The 18,142-nt window shown below is 30.3% G+C and overlaps 9 protein-coding genes across 9 annotated transcripts; 4 read left to right on the top strand and 5 right to left on the bottom strand.

Moving 5' to 3' along the window:
* Positions 1 to 329: 329 nt before the first annotated feature.
* Positions 330 to 3,158, bottom strand: PEP3 (tethering complex subunit PEP3; the record flags this gene model as incomplete). Its single annotated transcript, XM_011278245.1, has 1 exon — positions 330 to 3,158. One exon carries the CDS (start codon positions 3,156 to 3,158, stop codon positions 330 to 332), a length of 2,829 nt encoding a protein of 942 aa, XP_011276547.1.
* A 273-nt stretch (positions 3,159 to 3,431) lies between these two features.
* Positions 3,432 to 3,797, top strand: SMD3 (mRNA splicing protein SMD3; the record flags this gene model as incomplete). The annotated part of the gene is made up of 2 exons (XM_011278246.1): positions 3,432 to 3,519; positions 3,598 to 3,797. The coding sequence occupies 2 exons, from the start codon at positions 3,432 to 3,434 to the stop codon at positions 3,795 to 3,797; spliced, it is 288 nt and encodes a 95-aa protein (XP_011276548.1).
* A 118-nt stretch (positions 3,798 to 3,915) lies between these two features.
* On the bottom strand, positions 3,916 to 6,429 carry SEC5 (exocyst subunit SEC5; the record flags this gene model as incomplete). Its single annotated transcript, XM_011278247.1, has 1 exon — positions 3,916 to 6,429. The coding sequence occupies one exon, from the start codon at positions 6,427 to 6,429 to the stop codon at positions 3,916 to 3,918; it is 2,514 nt and encodes an 837-aa protein (XP_011276549.1).
* Positions 6,430 to 7,091: 662 nt separating this feature from the next.
* MSS4 (1-phosphatidylinositol-4-phosphate 5-kinase) lies at positions 7,092 to 9,080 on the bottom strand (the record flags this gene model as incomplete). Its single annotated transcript, XM_011278248.1, has 1 exon — positions 7,092 to 9,080. The coding sequence occupies one exon, from the start codon at positions 9,078 to 9,080 to the stop codon at positions 7,092 to 7,094; it is 1,989 nt and encodes a 662-aa protein (XP_011276550.1).
* A 1,098-nt stretch (positions 9,081 to 10,178) lies between these two features.
* On the bottom strand, positions 10,179 to 10,628 carry BN7_1090 (hydroxyisourate hydrolase; the record flags this gene model as incomplete). The annotated part of the gene is made up of 1 exon (XM_011278249.1): positions 10,179 to 10,628. The coding sequence occupies one exon, from the start codon at positions 10,626 to 10,628 to the stop codon at positions 10,179 to 10,181; it is 450 nt and encodes a 149-aa protein (XP_011276551.1).
* Positions 10,629 to 10,884: 256 nt separating this feature from the next.
* On the top strand, positions 10,885 to 12,378 carry BN7_1091 (uncharacterized protein; the record flags this gene model as incomplete). Its single annotated transcript, XM_011278250.1, has 1 exon — positions 10,885 to 12,378. One exon carries the CDS (start codon positions 10,885 to 10,887, stop codon positions 12,376 to 12,378), a length of 1,494 nt encoding a protein of 497 aa, XP_011276552.1.
* A 165-nt stretch (positions 12,379 to 12,543) lies between these two features.
* On the top strand, positions 12,544 to 14,389 carry RRP8 (25S rRNA (adenine645-N1)-methyltransferase; the record flags this gene model as incomplete). The annotated part of the gene is made up of 2 exons (XM_011278251.1): positions 12,544 to 13,744; positions 14,103 to 14,389. The coding sequence occupies 2 exons, from the start codon at positions 12,544 to 12,546 to the stop codon at positions 14,387 to 14,389; spliced, it is 1,488 nt and encodes a 495-aa protein (XP_011276553.1).
* Positions 14,390 to 14,642: 253 nt separating this feature from the next.
* Positions 14,643 to 16,679, bottom strand: PDC2 (Pdc2p; the record flags this gene model as incomplete). Its single annotated transcript, XM_011278252.1, has 1 exon — positions 14,643 to 16,679. One exon carries the CDS (start codon positions 16,677 to 16,679, stop codon positions 14,643 to 14,645), a length of 2,037 nt encoding a protein of 678 aa, XP_011276554.1.
* Positions 16,680 to 17,371: 692 nt separating this feature from the next.
* On the top strand, positions 17,372 to 18,097 carry TVP23 (Tvp23p; the record flags this gene model as incomplete). Its single annotated transcript, XM_011278253.1, has 2 exons — positions 17,372 to 17,375; positions 17,694 to 18,097. 2 exons carry the CDS (start codon positions 17,372 to 17,374, stop codon positions 18,095 to 18,097), a joined length of 408 nt encoding a protein of 135 aa, XP_011276555.1.
* Between the last annotated feature and the right edge of the window lie 45 nt (positions 18,098 to 18,142).

Below are 18,142 nucleotides of genomic sequence, written 5' to 3' on the forward strand. Positions count from 1 at the left end.
TTGACAACCAATTGAGATTCGTAGTTAAACTCTATAGCCAAGTAATCAATGCATAGGGAAACTGAGCTAGATGCTCATAAAAACCTATTATTGACTCAATTGAGATAAGAACTGGAGCATATTACTACCTTCTGGTTAAAAGTGACCCTGGTGAGTCGTGACCCTTATAGTCAACGAGTCACGACTGAAATTGGGATTTTGCTAGATTGCCCCGCGAACTCATGCGCTAGATTTGACGTATGAGGTGCATACATAATTCTGTTACAAGTACCTACTCGATAAGATATACAAAGTTGCTATGTTATTTAACTCTTTATAATGATATTAATTTATACATCCCATTCATCAGCTTTTATAGAATTATCTAAGAATGGATCGTCTATGGTATCAATTTTTAAATCACTGCATAATGGACATCTTTTACATAACAATGCATCAACATCAGGACTGTTAATAAATTTCGATCCTGGCTTTTGATTATCATTTCTTGATGCTAAAAACTTCTTTTGTAAAAATTCTAGTTTCTTCTTTGTTGAATAATCATTGGATTTGGAAATTTCTTTAATCAAACAATCTGAATGAAAAGCATGATTACACGGAAAAATGAAAAATTTTCTTGAGGTTAATAAAAATTCACAAATTGAACATGATTCACCTGATTTAATCACTTGTGATTTATTTTTATATGTTTCAATCTCTTTTGTGATATTTTCATTTATAGCACCCGATGAATTCATATCAATTGATAATTTATTGATCAAGGTACCAAATTTCTCTAAATCAGCACATATTTCGTCTTTCAAATTATCAATTGTTGTGAAGTCTGGAATTTTTGGTAAGAGATCTTTAATAGTTAAGATTTCACATCTTTCCAATAGAAATTTAACTTCATTTTTAATCTTATCTTTTTCACTTGGTCTAATGTATGAAATCTTTTTTTCAGATATTTTCAACCATAAGAACTTTCTTGTTTTGTCATCTGATGCCTTATCTGCAATAACCATGGAAAGGTCAATCATATCATTCTTTAATGCTAAATCAACTGCATCTTCATAGTACTCCAAGACAGAATAAACATAAACAGCACTCTTGATTTTCTTAAATTTTAAACAAAGTCTTAAGATGAAATCCGAATTATAATAAACCGAATTTGAATATTCCTCTAAATATCTTAAAATGACATCCTCATCATTACCACTTGTACTTTCATTTGATATTAAAATGTATAGAAGAGAATCGTGAATTATTGAATCCTTACATTTTTTTTCTCCAATAAAAGTTTTCAAATACCGTATAACATGATTCTTGGCGACATCAACTTTCTTGAAATTTTTATGATATGCTAATATAGCCGGTAATAATTTTGAGGCATCAATGCCTGAAATTCTTAACCATGATTCGACAGTTTTCTCTGGTGAATTCACCAAGAGGACTGTTGAATATTTGTAGACAGCATCAACATCATTGTTTCTTTCTAATATCTTTAATGCCTCCGGCCAATTTTCTAACCTTATCCAATATGCTAGCACAAAATCAAAATCATTAATCAAGTTCGCATAATATAATAGTTCTGCTCTTCTGTTGTGGGAAGTTATGATTTCATAAATTGTTGCCTTATCCAATATGTTTTTATTATCGATCAAGAATTCTTGTAGTGTCTTTTCTGTTTGCGTCTTTAAAGCAGTCGTTGATTGAATTTCAGCAGATTGTTCAGTTGTTAATGAATCATCAATTTCATTCAGTTTCTCAATAAATAATTCCACAATCCAAGATGATAACATGACTTGCTGCATATGGAAATCGAATTTAGTGTTTGACTTTAAAACAGACAACTTGGAAAGGAAATAATCCAAAAGTCCATCATTCTCTTGTTCTTCAATAAACTTGAGAGCAACTGTTTCAAACGGTTGGGATGATAATGCGTAAATTAATGCTGCTTTTTTGTATAGTTTGTTTTCAAAAAAATAATCACCTTGTTTAGAATATATAATATCTTTGATTTCTTCATCTGTTGTAACGTTCAAAGCATCATCATAGTTTTCATTTTCAATCATAGCTCTCCATATATCTTTCTCTTCATCAGTAACTGTTATTTCATAAATATTCAAATTTGAATATACCCAGTAAGTGGAAGTAACATAATCAGCACTTATACCAATGAAACGTTCACCTTCTGATACAGGTAAAATTTGATGGAAAACCAATTCATCATTTAATTTATTTATTGCAAGTAGCTCTTGACCACGAAGTAAAATTAAATGATATTTTGTTAATGCGATAGATTTGAATTTGTGTTTTGATTCAGGTAATTCAAGGTTCACAAGAAATTTCAATTCTGCAAAGTTCTTTTTAGAACTCATCAATGATTTATCGATATTTCCGAAGACTGTGCCAGCAGATGTTAACCATCCAAAACTTGACTCCCTAGCAGAAAACTTTTCACCGTTGATATTTCCCAAATCTTGATATTTTTCAGATTCTATAGGTTTAGCTTTAATGTAGCTTCCTAATATTAAATCATTATATTTTGCATGTTTATGCCTTATTGGCTGATTCCAATATGCGATATCTTCACCAGATACTATAAGAATCATTAATTCATTTGTTTCTTGATCAAAATCTATCTGTATACCATCAATAGACGATTGGGAATTATAGCTAGTCTTGCTGATCTTTTTGTAATATTTCTGAACCATGTCATGATATTCCAAAAATGCTTCATATACAACACCTGTTTTATCACCAATTAAGAAACACCCAGTATTACTTTCAGTCACAGCTTGTGCATTCCAACCAATTGCACTGATCTTTACATTCTTCAACTCATTTAAATATCTGAAAGTTGATGATTTCTTATGAATGTAGAAGTTTTCATTCCGGCTTGTAGTGACAAGAACATGATTCCCTGTAGGATCCTGAAAAAGTTTAACTAACTGTCCAAGTTCTGATACTGATCTCTTGTAGGGGAGTTCTACCGAATCTATATGAGCTGGATTGTTCAAGTCAATTCTGAACACTTTACCACTTTTGAAGCCTATTGTTAAAATATCACTAGAAACATTTAACGATGAGATATTGCTTATTTCTGTTTGGAATTGAACAGGAGCAACGCTAAATATGGACGAGCTATCAATATCTATACTCTGATCATCACTCATAGTGCGTCTTTTGACCCCGTATTCTGTTTCTTGTTGTTCGTTTGTTTGCCTCTTTGTAGAAAATGTTGATGTTTCCGTTGTTTTTCTAAACGCTGGAGCCTGACTTTGGTACAACAGGCTGGGAATTCGCAGTACAGACAGAAACAATTTCTACTTTCCTCATTGGGAAGTCTAGATTTGTACGTATATTTTCAGAAAATTGATATAAACTTCTGAAATATTTAGTTAAAAAAGGTTCAAAACAAAAAACATAAACTCTTTAATATCTACAAGATGTCTGCTGGTATACCCGTCAAACTGTTAAATGAAGCACAAGGTCATATAGTGTCGCTTGAATTGAATTCCGGTGAAACATACCGTGGTAAATTAATTGAATGTAAGTTCAACTGGTTTTGCTTATGCCTTCTTACTCTTGATACTAACATGTTTTAACTTCTAGCTGAAGATAATATGAATGTTCAACTCAATGATATAACGCTCACCTCTAGGGATGGTAAAGTCACACACTTAGATCATGTATTTATAAGGGGCTCAAATATCAGATTCTTTGTTGTCCCAGATATGTTAAGAAATGCTCCAATGTTTGATCCAAATCATACAAAACCACCTCCACCAATTCGTGGTCCAAAAAGAAGATAAGAATTTCCAAATCGTGGAAGTTGAATATAATCAAAGATATGTATATTAGATGTAATACTACAGGTGTTTTTTTTTGCTAATTAAAAGTTGTTCATAAAATTGGATTTTTGTATTAGTACTATTTTTTGTTAAAGATATCATACTCTAGACGTGAGCCACCCAACGATTCCTTTAATAGCGGTGTAATTGAATCAAGTATGGATTTTGGATCATATCTTGCACCAAATATGTTTCTGTAAACCAAATTCAAATTATTTGTAGTAGAATCTTTAGCTGATTTACCAAACAAGCCACGTAAAAATTCAACATCTAATGCAACTTGTCTTAATCCTTCAGCTGAAAAGTCACCAACTTCTTTCAAATTTTTCAACAAATTAGAAGTGGTGTATTCTAATAAGTTTTCAATAACCTGATCAAGGAGCTCTTTAGAAACTCTTGAAACACTTTTATATACTGTGACCAATGAATGAATACTTTCATATATAAAGCTTGAGACCTTGGTAGGTGGCGAGCTGATGGAGGTCCATTGAGTTGATGAAACTCCCTGTAGCAATGTTGTTGAGATGTGCTTCCTTTGTTCATTGATGAATGATTCAAAAATGGTGTCTTCCATTTTGTTTAAAATTGAATAAATTTCCAAATTTTGACTGTGTAAATTAGCTTCAAATATCGAATCATATTTCTCCAAAATATTTGGTATAGTTTTATTCTTCAATGTTTTGATATTGGCCAAAGTCAAAAGTTTATGGTGACTCTTCAATTCTTTTGAAATGGTTGTGTCTTGATTCTCTTCTATGATTTTTTTGATGATACTTTCCAATAACACATCAAAAGAGCGAAGAAATTGGATTTGAACACCTGTTAATACTTTCTTTGATGGATATTTAACAATTTGAATATTTTGTGCATCTGGTATTTTTTTGAATAATAGTTTTTGTAAACCTTCAATGATATAGACTTCAAAGTCATAAATCAAACTAATAATATATGTTTCACCACTTTCTGAAGCTTCCCAATCCTCCAAATTATGGAATAAACGACAATCATTTAACCAACTTGAGCAAACACCACCAACAGAACGTTCAAGTACTAACACAGAAGTATCCCTTAATGATTGTGTGCTCTTGTCAGTTATTGATAGTTGTCCCAATCCATTTAAAACTTCTGATGTAAATTTATAAATTGTTGGTAAATATTTCAATGAACTTAACGAATTTGTATGTGGTGGTAGAAATCCGAAATGATCTGGTGTTCCATCAGTACCTTGTGATTTTGCATGATGAAGTGTTTTCAATGATTCTTGAGATGAACTGAAAAATCTAATAATTCTGTTGACTAACAAATCTATGAATTCTTCCCCTTTCTTCTTGACATCATCTATTTCATATTTTTCAAATCTTAAAAACGGGCTATTAGGATCAATGTACTTTGAATCAAATTTTTGTTGATATTCACCCGTAAAGAATTTTTCAACATGATTCCAAAATCTTGTAAACTCATTTGAAATTTCTAATATTCTTTCGGTCAACTTGACAGTTATTAACCACATTTCAATGATGATAGCTGAATCAACTAGAGGGTTTTTACTACCCAGTGCAACCTTGAAGTTTGTGAAATCCAATTCTTCACAAGTTGAAAGAATGTTTAATTGAGCATTCAAGATCTTTTCATGGTACTTATTAAATGTTTCATTGAATGTTGATATGAATTTGTTTAATTTTAAATCGATCCATTCTAATACTGGATTATCTATGACATCAATTTCAATCAATTTTTTAATATTTTTTAAGAAATCTTCATCGTTATCATCACTTGCTAAAGATTTCCAAAGATTTTTCTTGTAAACATCTATTATAGTATCAACTTCTTCCCAAATTCTATTAATGATTTTATTATTATCATCAGCTTTCTGTTGTTTTGCATTTTTATAATCATGAATCAAATTGTCATAATCATCTTCATTAACATATCTTTTAATTGCATTTGGAAGATTGAAAAAAAACTTTTTCTTTTCAACAAATTCTAAAGCTTGTTTCAATTTCATTTCCTTTTGCTTTTTTTGTAAGATTGGCATTATAAGCAGCGTAGCCTCTTTATTAGCTTCATTAACACTTCCTCTAAGATTTTTTAATCCACTTTCTTCATCATTAAACCCAGTTTTTTGAAATTGTGATAAAATTCCATCTAATGAAGATTTAGATCTAACAAATCTTAAAAATTCACTTTCAACAAGAGTTCTTAATTCAAGATTTTTCTCAGAGATTGAACTTTCCAAAATATTCAAACTTTCTGATAATTGACTAAATGAATCATCGCTATGAATGAATTTCAAAAATTGTTTTGAATTGAATTGTTTACTATTGATTGAGAATTTAGATAAATCATCAACACCTATGTTTCTTTGACGCGCAGATTGTTGAATATTCATCTGTGGGTTCAATGGATCAACTGAGTTTTGTACAATTCTCTCATCTGGATCTTGATTCACAACATTTAAGAAAGCAGCATAAGTTTCTTCATCACTAACACCTTTACTTATTATTGGATTTGAAAGATTCTCTTCCGTGTCTTCTTCCCATGACACCGGGTTCAATGTTTTCAATTCGTAAGTTCTTAGAAGTTCCTCTTCCATGATCAATAAGCCAGTGATATGTCTAACTGATCTGGTAAATCCTTGGATACTAGTAGCTGTTATGAATAGTTGGCGAATCAAATTGACATTTGTTACCAAGTTGCAGGTATAGCCAGATCTCGCAATGAAATCAAAATAATCAAGTCGCGAAATTTTAGTAACATACAAAGCGTCAATATAATCAATTACCAATAGTACAAATCTCTTTTAAATTAAAGTCTTCTATATAAATAAAGCTAATCAGTTAAACATGGAAAGTAATAATATACAACATGTGGACTAAACCTATGAAAAAAATTAGACATTATACCCACTGTGATTAACAAAACTTGTAACTATCTGTAAACCTTGAACTTTAAAAAACAACACTTTCAACACTTTTTTTTTTCATGTGATATATATGAACGAAAATACGACTGAAAACTGAAATAATGATATAAAAAACTCCTAAAATGCAACCTTCAATCTAGACAATTTAATAACTGATGAACATCAAAATTGAACAAGATTGAGAAACTAAAAAAAAAACCGAATAAAATAGTCTGTTAAATGAATGTGTAAATTACAACACTTAAAATGGAATATAAAAACAAAAACAAAAGCAAAATGTAACAAAATGACAATTATATGATAAAATAAGAAGTATGGATGATTGAATTGTTTTATTTGTTCTCTTGAAGTTTATTTTCATTGATTGAATTTGTGATAAAATGCAAGAATCTTTCACCATATTCCTTTGGTGGAACAGCACTAACGATTTTTCTATCATTACTTAAAGTTCTCCAGAAAGTTTCTAATCTTTTGATGAATGAATAATTTGTTAAACAATCAATTATTCCAAGATAATAAATATATTCACCTTGATTATCATCATCATTTGTTGAAACAATACCACCATTATCTGAATAAAAAGAATTTCCATTTTTAAAATCAATAGAAGGTAAATCATTATATCTATTTAATAATTTTGGATTTGTTTTTTTCAAATCTTCAATATTTGAAGAAGCTGGTGAAAAAATTGATAATTTTTTTTGTTCTAAAATTTCTTCTTTATTACCCTTTTCTAAATCATGGAATCCAATTAAGAATGAATAATCCATAATATTCAGTTTAATTAAAAGTTTAACATCTTTTTGTAATTGATCAATAAATTTAGTTTTCAACATTGGACCAAATTGTATAACTTCTTTATTATCAATCCAATTTAAATCTTTTAAAACACGATGTGCAGGTGATGGTGGTGTAAATCTTCCTAAAGTTGAACCTTTCAAATCATATGTTCTATGAATATCTCTATGTGGAGGGAATAAATTATTCATGACAATGAAATAAATTTTTCTTCTTTTCAAATGTGCATAATGAAGTGGCATTTTCACTCTATGCAGTCCATAAAATTGACTTACAAGAGTATTTGGATTATTTTTCACATGATTATGATAATCTTTCAACATTCTTCTTAAATGTCTATGTTCAGCTGGATGAATTGTTTTAATAATAAAACGATAATCTCTTGAAAAATAAAAAAATGAACCACTTTTACCTGGTGAATTTAATTCTGAAAGGATATATTTAGATGTTAAAGAGACAAGATAATCAGCAGGGTCTAAACCAAATAATAATCTTAACTCACGGAAAACAGTTGGACAATAATCTTTAAATTTAAAATCATATTTTGATGAAGGTGTTAATTCATTCCCTGAAACATCAAAAACCAATTTCTTATTCATTCTGAAATCTTGATCAGTTAAAGGTTGCATTATACCAGAACATCTTGAAACAGCAACACGAATACCTGTCAACATATTATATGCAATAACATAATTGACATGACCTTCACCAACTTTATTTCCAACTAAGACTTTATCATCATCTGCTAAAGTACGTTGTCTTTTTTTATTTTCTCTTTTAGAAATTATTGAATTTCTCATTCTTTCAATTTCTTTAGTTGCTGTATCTGTATTATTACTATTATTGTTGTTGCTTTGAACTCTTGATGATGTTGTATGGGTAGAATTTCTATTTCTTATTGATCCAGGATCAACTATTGATTCTACTCCAGTTGCTCTTGATATTCTATTTCTTCTAACATTTGTATTTAACAGTACTTGTTCATCATTTTCATCTTGTAAATAAGAGCCATTATCATTGAAAGAACTTGTTCTATTACCAAAAGTATAATTATCTAATTGATCTCTGAAATTTAAACCTTCATCTTCAGGTGAAAGAAGATTTGATTGTTCATTTTGATTTGAATAATCATCAATTTCATATTGATTGTTTGATGGTGTTATATTTGGTGTTTCAGAAGCTGGATAAAAAGTTTCTATACCATCAGATATTATTTCATTATTATCATTTTCTTGAATATTCAAAACATCATTCTCTGTTGATGAAATAACTATATTATTACTTTGTGATGTTGTTGTATTTTCACTTTCTCCAGAACTTGGGTTAGTAAATATTATAGAATCATCTGTTGTAGTAACGACTCTTGATAATGGGGTTTGAGGAGAAGGAACTCGTTGATCAACATTAATATCCAGTGTATCAGTTGTGTTGAAAGGTATATCTTGAATTGGTATTTGTTTTTCCTTCAGTACTGGAACATCATGAGTTTCTATTATGGGAGCTTGTGATTGAATTTCCACCATATTTCCAGAAAAAAAAAATGTTGTTACGCTTTTCAGTCCAGCGTTAAGACTTGATGATGAATATAGCTTTGCACCCCGCCGTGATGAAATATAAATGGAATGATTTAGTGATGATAATAACGTATCAACCTTTGTTATTTAATGGAAAGAGCAAAAAAAAAGATAAATAAATATGTGATTTTGAAAAGAGTGCGTAGCTAATGAAATGAAATCCTTTGCAAATCAGCGATCTATCCCCCAAGCGCTGTGTTTTTGGATTCTGTTAAGTGCTAGTCTCAATAGCTTCTTTCTAGGAATGAATAACAGGGCTTTTGAATAGAATTTGTTGTTGAATTTGAAAGTTTTCTTTGCCTCTTTATTTGGTATCAAATTGTTTACCTTTGAAGTAATTAGAAAATAAATCAGAATTTTTAAGAAAAACACAATATCAACCACAGAAGGAGCGGTTTGGGCACAGGCAGAGGGTCCCAGTTCCAAAGTCTGTCTAAGAAAACACAGAACCTCACTAAAATCCAAAGGAGACAGGCAGAACAAACAGAATTTGGCAGAACATTCCGTAGTTTAAAAAAATATGCACAGGCTGGTAAGAATTGCAGAATTCTATAGATCTACCAAAACAATCATCAGAAGGGTACGCGTACTACGTAGTATCCACAATTGAGCTTCTAGAACATCATATTGACAATCTACTGAGTACATATTCACAAACTAAAAATAACCTTGTACTATCGGTCGCTTTAAAGTGCAATAGTATGAATAATTTGATCACAACGTCGACTGATTTCTTGGATCGATCTGGCTGACTGTCTCATAAACTTTATCCGGGAAGCCCATAATTGCGCCTACGTTTTGACATCAAATTTTGTTCGAGACTTAGCTACGAATTAACAATAGCAGTCCTTTAAAAATATAATTCATACATTCTTCACCAATTAAAAGTCAAAAGTTAAAACCATGCCACAAACTCAATTGATTGACCACTGAAGAATGCATAAGCAAGTAATAAAACCCAATGATACACATAATTAAACACATCTAGATTCTAGAAAAACTCTTCCATATTCAAATACACACAAAGCCCCATATAAATCTTATTAATCAACTACCTCTATAAGTTGTATAACTATGATTAGCTAAAAGTAATGGAATATGATAATGATTATCAGGTGGATCACTAACGGTAAATACAATATCAACAAATGGGAAAAATGTTCTTGAATCACTCGTTATCCCATTTTCTTTATCTTGTATTGCTAAAGTTTTGAAATATTTTGATGTATGGAAACGAATTTTATAAATACCTGATTTAAGTTCATTCCAATCTTGTTTATCTATACCTAATGAATTTAAATCTTGTTTTGGATGGAATACCCATTTATCAACTCTACCATCTTGATTTGTCTTTGTTACTCCAAATGGTTCTATTTCTTCAATAGTTAATTCTTCATCATCTTTTGGTAATTCTGATAATTTATAGATTGATACAAAAACATTAGCAGCTGGTTTCCCTCTTGTAGTATCAAGAATATGACATGTAATTGGTGGCATAATGAATTGTTGAAATATCAAATTGGAAGACAAGTTCAATTAAAGGATTACAATTTCATTTTATATAACAATTTGGAAATTTTCCTTATCTCATCATCAAATTTTCGTATTTAGCCGTAACGTCAAAAAGTCAAAAAAAAAATATACCCGCGATTCATAGGAAATTGAAAAGTAAACATTCATATTATATTTTAGTGGGTACAGCGGTAAATCTATCTTGAGCTTCATTGATTCATCAATTTTATGACAATACGGCATGTCTAAAAGAGCACGTATAGTGCATGACTTACCAGATCCTATAGACTTTGCACCAGGTATCAATAATGTTGTTCTTCGGCGTGATAATATTGAATTTTATGCTCCAGAAACATTTCATTCATCAGTTTTTTATGATAAAACTGTTCCAATTTTGATTAAAGATGTGAAAGAAAGTAATGATATCTTACAGATATATGGATATAGAGGTATTAATGCCCTTAGAGATCAAGTTTTATTGATTAACAATCATCCAATTAGGAAAATTAGAATCTTAGGTAAAATTACAGAATTTTTTATTAAAACTTTTAATCAAAATCAAGATATATTCTTCATTACAATTGATGATTCTTCAGGTAATGATATCTTAGCTAAATGTTCAACACAATTTTTAAGAAACTCAAGATTAGATTCTGAAAATATGTTATTTAAAACTGTTGAAATAATTGGGAAATGTCACTTATATAATGCGAAATTTGAATTACATCCTGAATCATTAAGAAGATTAGATGATAAACAAGAAGAATACATTGAACATGAAATTTTGTTCTGGAAAGATGCAATTCAAATTAGAAATATTTTGAAAAGACCATGGGTACAAACTTCACAGAATGATTATGATTCTAGTCCATTAAATGTTAGATTGGATCCAAGATTACAAAGAGAAAAATTAATCAGAAAGCAACTAGATTTTGGTAGTGATGATGATATAAAATCACAATCTATAGTTGTTGATTCACAAGTATATACAAGGAACAAAAAGAATAAAGACGATTATTCTGATGCTTTATTCCATGATGAAATTCCAAAAATTAATCAAAGAGATGATTTGGGTATAGAAGAGATCACAGAAAAAGTCTTTCTCAGATCAACTTCAAATCCATTAAGACATATACAATCAAGTATTAAATCTAAAGATCATTGGATTAAAATATCACAAATCCCAATCAAGACAATGAGTATAGAAACAAGTCTTAAATTTGAAATATTAAAATGGATAATCAAAACTAATAAAGATGAATTCAACCTTAATGCAACGTATCAAAATAAGAAAATACATGGTATTTTAAAAGAATTTTCTATAAAGAAGTTCCCACTTCAAACAATTGATTTGACACAACCAAATACTAAAATTAAAACTTCAAATGATATTAAAGGTGAAATATTCCATGATATGAGGCATGAATTACAAGTATCAAATCTCATCAAGTGTACCAGAGATAAACAATGCTTTTGTGCACCAGTATTAAAACTATTCAATCATTTATTAAGGACTTTAGAGAGTATTAAGTTTGTTAATTCATCACATGAAAAATATGATAATTGTTTAATGGCTACAGAGTATATTGCAACTTTTAATCAAGAGCACCAGCTTAAAGTCTCACTAGATTTGGAACTTTTAAACATATTGATACAATGGACTATCATGAAATATCAAAAGGGACTTTGGGACTTTAATAAAGAGTTGAATTCATGGAGATATTTAAATTCTTAATTGTTAGATCTCTTTAGTTATGGACTCTTTCGGTTAACGCACGAAGTTTTTACGTCAAAAAAAAAAAAAATTAAATTTTTTTATATGCAAAGGTAGAATTTTAATGATAACGAACTTTTATTAATAAACCATAAAACTTTACTTCAGCTATACATTATATTCAAAATGGCTTTGTTTCAAGTTGATGGATGGAACTTAAATGAAAAAGTTGCCAAAGGTGGCCAAAACCAAAAAAAATCCAATAAAAAGCAAAACAGAAAGAGAAAACAAGATGAAGTTAATCTTAACGATATAAACTCTACTGCCTCACCATCAGAAGATCAAAAGAATGATAATGAAGAAATAAGGTCAGATAATAAAAAGGAAGATTCAGATAAACCAGAACCAAAATCTCAAAAGAAACAAAAACTTAATAAAAAGACTGAAGATTCAAAGAAAGAGAAGGAAACTAAACCTGAACAACAAATTGAACAAGATGAAACAAAAACTTCAGCTCCACCAGCTCTTGATTTACCAGTAAATCGTAAATTAACGCCATTACAACAAAAAATGATGGCTAAATTGACAGGTTCAAGATTCAGATGGATAAATGAACAATTATATACAATTACATCAGAACAAGCGTTAAAATTGATTAAAGAACAGCCTTCATTATTTGACGAATATCATGATGGTTTTAGATCACAAGTTCAATCATGGCCAGAAAACCCAGTTGATGTTTTCGTTAATCAAATTAAAGAAAGATCATTAAGACCTGTTAATGCACCAGGTGGTTTACCAGGTTTACCAAAGAACAAGAAAGTTGTTGTTGCAGATATGGGTTGTGGTGAAGCTCAATTTAGTGCTGATATTGCAAAATTTTTGAAAGAAAGAAATGGTAAAAAGAAAGGTAAGAAACAATTTCCATTAGATATTGATGTTCATAGTTTTGATTTGAAGAAAGCCAATGAAAGAATCACCGTTGCTGATATTAGAAATGTTCCATTGGCAGATAATTCATGTACGGTTGTTATCTTTTGTCTTGCCTTAATGGGTACCAATTTCTTGGATTTCATTCAAGAAGCTTATAGAATCCTTGCTCCAAGAGGTGAACTATGGATTGCAGAAATTAAATCAAGATTCTCAGATAAAGAAGGTGAAGAATTTACAAAAGCTTTGAAATTACTTGGATTTTTCCATAAAAAAACTGATAATGATAACAAAATGTTCACTAGATTTGAATTTTTCAAAGCACCAGCTGATATAATTGCAGAAAGAAAAGCCAAAATGGAAAGAAAACAAAGATTTATTGAGCATGAAGATGAAAAAGAACAGTTGGAAAGTAGAAGAGAACAAACTCCAGAAGGTAAATGGTTATTGAAACCCTGTATTTATAAGAGAAGATAATATTTTTCTCAATAAACATAATCAATTAGTCTTCGAGTTAATAATGGATGTAGTTTTCTAGTTTAAAGTACAATTTATGTATAACAGAATCGGGATTTGCTTATATGTATTACGTAATACATAGGTAAATTTTATAAACGATCGAAAAGAGAAATGATAAAGTATATCTAGAAAACTATCAAAATATATTTTAGTTTACCAGTTCGACTAAGAAAAGTTTACAACTAAGATTTCAAGATGTCTAGTTTTTTCAAATCATTCCCAAAACTTAGATTAAACAGATCTCAACTAGAGGTTTTCAGAGTAAGCATATCATTATCGGTCTTTGACCAATAAAGATTCTCTTATTAACAATGTTGAAAAGTTCACATTCTATTTGATGACACCTATCGGTGTGATGTATTATGTTGGTATCGATGCTGATAAAAAGTTCAACGTTCCAGGTTTCTGGCCAGATCCTGAAACTACAAACAAAATCCCAAAAGAAAGACATGAAATACAAGCTGAATTAGCAAGAATGAAGAAAGAAAGATTAGAAAAAAGACAAAGACTAGAAGAAAAATTAATCAATGAATACGGTATTGATCTAGAGGAAGAAAAAGCAAAACTCAAAGGTGATAACTGAGTATTTTAGGAGACGTGGTGTAAATATAATGAAAAAAAAAAATAAAAACCATAACACGGTGATGGATATCCTGTATATAGCATGGGTTTATGAAGAAGAAATGTACAATATTAATGTTTTCTCAAAGAAATGATACAACATTCAGCTACAATAGTTTTTTTAGTGAAGTAAAAAGATAAACCGAAAAATAAATAATAAGATTTTGTTTGATACAATGGAAAACAGTCCCGAATGATTCTAATTGTCTCTACCGTCAGTTAAGATTCAACCTTTGTTGTTGTTCTCTGACTTTATTCAAATACTGGTAATATAACATCTTCACTTCATCTGTAGTTTCACTGGTCAAGTTAATATCTTCATCAACTTCTAATAACTTCAGGAAGTTGACAATAATCAACAGTTTTTGAGCTGGTGTGATTTCAGTACCATTTGTATTTATATTGGATGATGTTTGTTGATTGTATTGAGATGCAGATGTGCTGGTTGAGATTGGTGCAGATGTTAAGTTTTGACGTGAAGAATCCAATTGTACATCCGCTGAAGTTAACCGCCTTGAAAAGTCTTTGAAATCTTCAAAGTTGCTGAATGGTTGATGAGTGTTGGATCCTGTTGAATCAACGGATGGTTGCCTTTGGTTTGCTATTGATGAAAAATTATTAGCTGAGCTCAATCCGGTATCTGGGTGGAATAGTTGATTTTCTAAACTTTGGGTGTTGTTATTATTTTGATTATTGTAATACAAGCCATAATTTGGATAAGGAATGTTATCATTAAAGTCCATATCATCAATATCAAATTCATCAGGATCTAAATCCATATCAAAATCAGAATCAAGTGTTAGTTGACTTGCAGCTAAATGCATTTCACCTAATCTTTGTAATCTTTGTAAACCTTGTCCAAGAGTATGGGAAAATGGTTTTCTTTTTGGTTCACCATCACTATGATCAAAATCATCATAATTATCCACAATACAACTTTGTATTGTTTCTTCATTTGATAAGAAAGCTTTGTTGATTTTTTGTTCAACTGATAAATCCAATAAAGATAAGACATCCCATTGTTCTTTAACCTTAAGCTCATTAATAAAATGAAATAGTTTGATTTCAAGACTATCGTCGAACATTCTTGATCTTTCAAATCTATCGGTTATATATTTAGGTAATATACCACTTTGTTTCCATGCACCTTTTATTCTTGAAGAAGGAATCTGATCCCAAGAAGATTTAATCAAATCAAATATTTCAACCATGGAAAATTTCAGATCTCTCTTGCTTAAAATTTTATTATCCTTTTCACGTTGTCTCTCTAAAAGCTTTTTATATTGCTGAACTCTGAATGTTAATCTAAAATCATTTGCAACACCCCAACTCATTGGTAAGAAGCTTGAAGCTGCAGATGAAGTAAACAGAAGCCTTATTCTTTGTAATTTGATGTTTATGACACGATGTGATGCAGAATCATCCAAGATAATGATGATATCCTTCCCCTGTAGTGCCAATCTTTTATCCAACATGGCTAACCAATCATAAAATACAGATGATGTCAACCATTTCTGTCTATTACTATGATAACTAACACCATGTTTTGTTGCAGCTTTGATACTTGATTTATTTTCAAAAGATGGATAGTCTTCATAACGACCAATAATTAAAGGACTCAATTTTTCAGATCCATCAGCATTAACACAAAGCATACAAGTTAAGAAATCTGATGTATCATCATAATAACTCTTATCTAATGGTAAATCATGACTTAAGAATATTTCATCCAATGTAAATATTTTCTTAGGGTCAAAGTCAACCAAGTAAGTTTGTAAAACTGATCTTTCATCAAATGACCAAATCTTCAATTTTTTATAAAGTTCTTGTTCTATATTACTTAAATTGATGTTTACTTTTGATAAAAATTGCGAGCACCATTTATACGAAAACTCACCATTACCTTCTCTTAAAGAGACTGGTAGTAAGTTCCAAAAATTTGAAGCAGAACTGATTAAAATAGGAGCTGTTATTGGTATGTTACTCCATACACATTGCGATATCCATTCTAATAAAACTTTTCTCAAAAGTGGGTTTGATAGTCTTCTTCTTCTGATCAGCTTGAATTCATGTTCTTTTAATGCAATTAGTTCATCCTTTTTAGCCAAAATTCTTGATATTGTTGTTTGTGAAGGTGGTTTCTGTGAGTTATAATGCTTTTTAGCCCACAAGGCCAAATCAGCTTGTGTCATCTCAGGATTTGCCTCAGCCATAAGACATATATCAATCTTTTGCTTAATAGAATACCCCATTATGAATGATTATGTGAATTTATATATGATCTATTAGAGAGTATGATGGGTATCTTTTGGTATTTAATGTGAAACTCATCAAGCAGTTCACACTTGACACTATGATTTTGATATATTTTTTTTAGTTTTGACGTGTGGTTAGAAAGGCGTTAGGTTAATAAAACTTCTTGCAACCAAATTGTCCGAAGCCCTTATGTAGCGAAAAAACTAGGTCTATTGTCTTGATCTGTTTTAATGCTGCTAAAACCTTGATAGCAATCTGATGATTTGTTTCTTATTGTTGTTTGGTTTCCTGTGTATACCAATCGATGTGTAAAACAATTGAACAATTGAAAACTTTTCTCGTGAAACACCTAAAACAAATCGACCGTTTTCTGGTAAAACGCACCTTTTTGACTCTTGTGCTTTATGGGAAATTAAATTTGGCGTTCAAATCTGATGATAAATCCTGTACCCGTGCTGAAATGGCAGAATATTCATGTCAGGTGACTTTATTTTCGAGTTCCGGGGAATTGTTACCGGTTTTCGTGTTCAATACTGAATTCTTAACACCTAATTATGAATAACAGAAAGTATGTATTATTAGCATTCTACAAGTAATAACCATTAATCAACAAACAACTGGAAGGATCAATTTGAGTTGATACTATCAAAATGGTAAGTTCAAGAATACCAATTGAGTTTTTTATTTCATGTGTATGAACTAACAAATCTGAAATTTAGTCAGAAGCCACCGGTATAGAAGGACCCCCACCACAAAGTCGTACTCTCTTCCAGAGACTATCAGAATCATCACACCCTGTGGCACTTATATTCTTCTTGGGATTTAGAATTGGTAAGTTTTGCTAAGGTTTTCACCTTTCACAGTTTTGTTCTAACATTCATTTAGGTGCTTTGATAACGTATCTTTTCGGTCTTTTATTCACAAATAACTTGTAAGTATCAAATGATTTTCCTAAAGTTACAGAACTAAATTCATCTAACATCTTAAAAGTGTCTTTTTATTCATTACAGTCATTTTATTACTTGCAGCTGATTTCTGGAACGTCAAAAATATTAGTGGTAGATTATTAGTTGGTCTACGTTGGTGGAATGAAACAGATGATAATGGTGCTAGTATATGGGTTTTTGAAACCTCTGATCCAAATAGATACATAAATCCAATTGACTCAAAAGTATTTTGGATTTTATTGTATGCTTCTCCAGCATTATGGGTTGCCTTGGCTGTATTAGCAGTTTTAAAGTTTGAATTTTTATCATTAATTCTTGTGATTATAGCTATTGCTTTAACTTTGACTAATGCTTTTGCATTCACAAAATGTGATAAATTCGGTAAAGCTAATAGTATCGCTTCAGATGTGTTTGGCCGTGTTTCTGGAGGTATCTTGGGTAGATTTACACCATCATTTTTATCATAATGATTCAAGAAGGAAGAAAAGACTGTTATAAGTCAGGTACATAGA

This window comes from Wickerhamomyces ciferrii, contig 00025 (assembly GCF_000313485.1).
Source record: "Wickerhamomyces ciferrii WGS project CAIF00000000 data, strain NRRL Y-1031 F-60-10, contig 00025, whole genome shotgun sequence".
Taxonomy (NCBI): domain Eukaryota; kingdom Fungi; phylum Ascomycota; class Saccharomycetes; order Phaffomycetales; family Wickerhamomycetaceae; genus Hansenula; species Hansenula ciferrii.